At 43.9% G+C, this 6,000-nt stretch overlaps 2 protein-coding genes across 2 annotated transcripts in view; both read left to right on the top strand.

Annotated features, from left to right (window-relative positions):
• The first annotated feature begins 880 nt into the window (after nt 1-880).
• On the top strand, nt 881-2,854 carry msantd1 (Myb/SANT-like DNA-binding domain containing 1). The gene is made up of 3 exons (XM_079490804.1): nt 881-1,155; nt 1,314-1,592; nt 2,470-2,854. The coding sequence occupies exons 1-3, from the start codon at nt 902-904 to the stop codon at nt 2,765-2,767; spliced, it is 831 nt and encodes a 276-aa protein (XP_079346930.1). The 5' UTR covers nt 881-901; the 3' UTR covers nt 2,768-2,854.
• A 2,562-nt stretch (nt 2,855-5,416) lies between these two features.
• Nucleotides 5,417-6,000, top strand: part of rgs12a (regulator of G protein signaling 12a) — a 50,163-nt gene continuing 49,579 nt past the window's right edge. Inside the window, exon 1 of the mRNA XM_079491604.1 lies at nt 5,417-5,598. The gene's annotated coding sequence lies outside the window, so the exon portion shown is untranslated. The remainder of the gene's footprint in view (nt 5,599-6,000) is intronic.

Genomic DNA, 6,000 nt, shown 5'->3' with positions numbered 1-6,000 from the left:
CTGCCAACTATAGGGTTAAAATTGGGTTGAAAGTCCCGACCTACCCTCTGTGATGCCAGGTGGAGTGGGGGAGGGGAAGGGTGCTCAACTGGTTGAAGAAAGCCAGTGGCAAATCAGCAGAGCTAGCCCCTTGTCACTGACCAACGGTAACAAAAGAATACTAATAGAACAGTCAGTCAATATCATTCCAGGAGTTATACCATTGTTTATCATTGCAGAGTATTGCCTACATATTGCTCCTCTCCCAATGTGTGCTACACTGGTCGAGAGAGCTTCTGCTTGTTATTTATGTGAGTTCTTGTGATGCAAATCCTTCTCTCAATGGGTTTGTCTATTATTAAAAGCTTTTAAAGAGAGCAATTTCCTGGCTGAATTCCAGGCTCAAAGTCCTGTTGCCAAGGAAACGAGAATCTGCTCTCTCGCTTTCTACCCCCCCCAGGCTGTGGGTTATATTTCAAACCAGTTTTCACAGCTATCTCTTGCACGGTTGCACCGACATGTGTTGCCTTTCAGCTTAAAAGCTTTTTGTGCTGCCAGTGCCAGTGCAGACTGCAGAGCGAGGGAGAGAGGGGCAGAGAGAACATGGGGAGTGGCTAGAAAGAGGGAGGGAGGGAACATGGAGGGCGTACTTCACTGTTGCCAGGGTAACTTGACATCACGGTGACGAAAACCCACACTAAAAGCTTTTAAGCAGATCCCTCTCCTGCTGTAGGCCCCATTTTGAGTTCTCTTTCAGCTAAGCTCTAAGGGGGAGGGCACACACAGCGCCTGTATTTGGAGATCTCTGTCTCTCCCTGCAGAGTCCCAGAGACCTTAGCACAGGAAAGGGCTTTCAAACTCAACCACTAATCTTCTATTTTTGTTAACCAAGCCAGTAGAGGGGCAAGACAAGCATTTCAAAATGGCTACAGAGGACAGTTTCAGCTACCTAGTGCCATTCAACAGTGAAAAACACAGACGGGCCCGAAATTGGACCGACAGTGAAATGAAAGCCCTCCTTTACGTGTGGGAGGAGCACCACGTGGACCTGAAAATGAGCAAGAGGAACGCTAAGGTGTATGAGAAGATGTCCCAGAGGTTTTTTGAGCTGACTGGAGAACAGCGCCACAAAGAAGAGATCAAGATGAAAATCACAAACATGTCTTTCCAGTACAGGCAAGTGTGGAAAAAAGGGAATCTACTTGGTTTGGTGGGTTTGAGTTGACCTGTAAGAAAGCTGCATTTTGGGCATGCTGTAATGTAGTGTCTAACTCCAAAGATTCAGCTTTTACTTTTATAAACCTTTAGTGACACCTATTTCTTTGTTCCGACAGAAAATTAAAATGCACCTCCGGGGAGAATGGAGAGGTACCCGAGTGGCCATATTACAAGCCAATCGAGAAGATTCTATCCAAGCCGATGGAGAACGGGAGGGTCAATTCCTTTGAGTTTCAGGCCTCCACTGCCGGCTCCTCCTCTACCTCCCACGCCGCTGCAGAGGGCATGATGGGGTTTATGCCCGAGTACACAGGCTCCTCTGACGAGGTGGAGATGAAACAAGAAATGGATGACTTCCCATTGAGCTCGGACAGCGTGCACACACTTGACTCCAGGTACCAGAAACTATATCAGAGACAAGCACATAGATTGGGTTGCATGATGAGCAAGTGAGAGGTGGAGTCTATTATAGACCACCCCTCCCATGAGTAAGGCTGGGACCCATTTTGGGTGCCATTTTCCAGCCAACGAGTTTGACGTGTATAATAATGCTACAGTATGTGTATAAGTAATGCCAGTCTGCAGTTCTTAAGTTTGCTTGTCGGTGACGCTGGTGTGTAGACTGTCACTGCAGTACAATATCTTCCATCTCTCTACTATCTTTGTCTTGTTTGTCTGTCTCTCTAATTTAACTATGGGTCACAATCAAAATAAAAAAACAAATGATCAGACAAGTCTGACTGATCAAAGTTGATGGTGGCTCAGCCTGCCACGCATGCACACACACACACACACACACACACACACACACACACACGCACGTGCACGCGCGCACACACACACACACACACACACACACACACACACACACACACACACACACACACACACACACACACACACACACACACACACACACACAGAGCCAGTTGAGGGTCTGTCAAACCAAACCAACTCCAGGATAGTAACATTAGCAGAATGGTTATTTTGAGAGAGAAATGTCCCGCAATATGAATACATTGGGTGAGACACCAGCGCAAAATGAACCAGATAAATCTGTTGTAGTGTATGCATTCAGTTCACGCCGTGAGTCTTGAACTGTCAATGTGTGCTGTTTCCCGCTGTTTCCTTATTTATATCTGTCGCCACAGTGACAGTGAGGCTGGAGAATGGTGACCGGACGTAGTAGAGTTTAGCTGCAGACACACGGACAAACGCTCGACTCCTAAGAGCCACCCTGTAAAAAATATATATCTTTCTCTTAACCTCCAGCTCCCACCCTACTCCAGCCAAGAGGAAGCGTGCTGCTGGCATCAAACATATGTCCTTGAAGAGGAAGAAGCTGAAGGTGATGCAGGCCATGCTGCAGGAGCAGAAGAGAGTGAGCCATGCCATGGAGGAGACGTGCCGGGAGGTCCGCAGGGCCATGCACCAGCAGAACTTCCTCCAGGTCCAGTGTCTGCAGCTCCAGGAGCGGATGATGAACCTTCTTGAGAAGATGATCCAGCCACCCCCTGCACCGGCAACATCGTGGGGCCCGAGTGGGGTCAAAGACACTGGAAAGGGGTGAAAGCTCACTGGCTGGCCTCGACTAAAACATTCTTGCACGAGCAGTGGAATATATTTCATCCAGATTTGAGATTAATGTTCAATCTTATCAGTGTTATTAGGTCTAGGTATATGTCTGATCAGCGCAGATTTCAGTGTATTAGGTGAGAGGGGGACAGACAAATGCTTGTTGAGACGCCTGGAGGTTTCATTGGCCTCATTCTCTAATATACCCACTCTACTCTTAAGAACTTGTAGACTTTGTACCAAATTATTATTGACTGTTTAACTATGGTAGTAGTGTAAAAATGTACGTATGTAGTCTCACAAGCCTGATATTTTTGTGATTTAACAGAGGTTAAGAAAATCTTAACTACTTGATATGATATCAACACAAGTTAACGCAACCTAAGCTGCTATTCATGTGTATATGTACAGTATGTATATTTCTTTTGCTATTTCTGCATGGTGATTGGGAATACCTCTTACCACATGAACCCTAGTCTCCCTATTTTAGGGCAGACATTCAGGGGAAACAGCAGATATTCAAGCTCACAATATGCCACCTTGTGAGCTGGTAGATCGGTTATTTTCTGCGAAGATATTTAGTGTACTGTAGAGGGGGCCAAAGGAGGGGGATATAGGGTTTAAGTGGCTAATTTAAGCTTTCAAATAAGTTACTCTTATGCTCTATCTATGATATGACTGTTCAGTCTGAATTCAGTATTGCTGTCACAAACAAGAGACCAGTAATCTCTGGCACGACAGTTCCATACGATATTAACTCAAATCAATCAAGAATTATATTCTAGTAATGGAGGGAAATATTATGCAAAGGAACTGATTGCATCGCTAGTTATAAAACTCATTTGGATATACATTTCAATTCAGTTGCACACTATACGTACCCTCATTGGATTGGACTGTCAGGCCATAAAGATAACACTGTCTGCCGGCAGTGGCTCAGGCCAGGGTAGAGTGACTGGATGGAAACCGTAAGGTTTCCAGTTCGAACACGGGCTCCCCCAGAGTTAGTTAGTGTCAAAGTGTCCTTGAGCAAGACTCTGAACCCCTAATTACTCCCGATGTGCAGGATGGTGCCTTGCTTGGTTTCCTCTGGCATCTGTGTGTGAATGGGTGAATGTAATGCACAATCTCTGTAAAGCGCCTTGGATAAAGGTGCTATATAAATGCACCATTTACCATTTACTGTCTGTAAGTTGAGAGGTATTCCCTTCATAATAATTATGATCACACAATCATCACATTGATTGGCAGAAGCATGCAGGACTTGATTCACAAGCAGCTTACGTACTTTAATTTGTGACCGACCACTATTATACACAGTGCTGGAACTGTAACCTTAGTTTGCCTTAATCACCAGTTAATTTGCTCATTGTGAAGCTAATTACACTAGTGTAATCCACATTTACCTCTGAGAGTGTAAAAATGGTCTCAGAGTTCAATTTGCTCTGTGGAATTTACAGCATAAAATGTATATTCCAATTATTGATTTGACATCCAGTGCTCCAAGTTTAAAGATGGGATACTGGAAAACATGATAGAGCCTGGATTCCCTGGAATCTTGTATAAGAATTGTTTAATTCATTTTCTGAATTCAACAATCATTTACCATATAGCCAATAATCTATCTGATCTGTGATGTAGGCCTATGTGAATTGAAGTGAAAATAGGATCAAGTGGAAGCTGATTAGTGTCATAGAAACTGACACACGTCAGGGCCACCCTAAAATAATCTGTCTATCAGATTATACAAAGAATGCTCACCAAGAGAGAGAGAGAGAAGCTTCCATAATGCACTAGACATTTTTGTCTGAAATTCTCGATTCTAGTTTCAGTAGTCTAGTCGTAGCGCTCTAGCTAGTCTAAACTCTGGTCTGGACCATGCCACTTTGCCATGCCATCATTCCTAAAGTTTGTTAGTCAATTGAAGCATTGAATAAAGAAAAGTGAAACGGTCCACGGATGACAGTTACAACTGTGCACGTGTAATAAACCCACCATGTGACTATTGTGTCCTGGACGTTGTTGCGACCGTTGCAGCACTTTGGTCAAATCTAGCCTATTTCCAAACCGTTGTTAAACATATATGAGCTCTGCCCATAAGACGACCATACGGAAGGGACTGGAGTGGGAGTGACACGCATAATGAGTAAAACCATAAAACTTGGACAATACCGGCAATACTCGTAGCCGTAGGTAAATTATGGTTAGTAGCTTAATACTGGAATTACATTTTCTATCTAAATAGTATGCATTTTTTAAAACCCTCTCCTATCGGGTTGGTACTGGTAGACTGTTCTTTATGACACAAGACACAAGGTATCAGATCCTTCCCCGATACATGTATGTTTGAGTTGGTTGCCAGCGGTTAGGATTTGTTATTGTAACTCTGGCAACATTTATTTTTAACCGCAGAAGGCGTGCGTGTCATCGTTCGTATTGTATGCTAAAAGGGGTTACGTTTGTTTTGACTGTCATGTGTGGTTACTGGTTAACCACAACCAATAGAAACGCTTCCCATGTTTGAATATATTGAACATGACGCACGTGTTGATTGGCGAATAGCAGAGACCACGTGGTCCGGAGACGTTAGGTGTCATGGTTACTATGAAAGACGCTTTGTTAATCCGCGTCCACCACAGGGTGGAGGAGGTGCAGCAAACCAAGCAGTGCCATATGGACTACAGCATTACGAGGAAGACTGGGGACATTTTTTAAATGCTAAACTTATAAGCACAAGTGTATTTTATCTGTATCACCAGCCACATTGTGACTTTGACTGTACTGAAAAAAATAAGACTTTGCCGGGACTTTACCGAACTCAAAAAGGTAAACATTAATAATTAATTCCACAGATTTAAACTTCTTCGTCGCGAGTTACGACTCGCGCGAGCCGTGTTTCAAAAAGCCATTATGACTCATTGGCATACACTAGCTACACTTGATAGCCTATAATTTTATGCCAATTATGTTATATATGTTCAACATTAATTCGTGTATGACAGAAACACAACACAAGTTCCCAACGGAAGCAGTAGGTCGTCTGGGAGGAGCAGAGAGAGAGGCTTTGGTTTGTGTTCTTGAGTAAGGGAAGGGGCCAGCTGGTCTGTTTTGGGCAGTGAGTGGGCTGAGAGGGATCGACCAGCGGCCTAATTTACAAGCTGCCAGAGGGGCTTTGTGCTTGTTCAATTAAATTATCTATTTCAAAAGTACAATAGCTATCATGGGCCT

Source organism: Electrona antarctica (genome assembly GCF_951216825.1).
Source record: "Electrona antarctica genome assembly, chromosome: 21".
Taxonomy (NCBI): Eukaryota; Metazoa; Chordata; class Actinopteri; order Myctophiformes; family Myctophidae; genus Electrona; species Electrona antarctica.
Note: the sequence above shows the minus strand (reverse complement) of the source record. Positions and strands in the feature narration are given on the sequence as shown.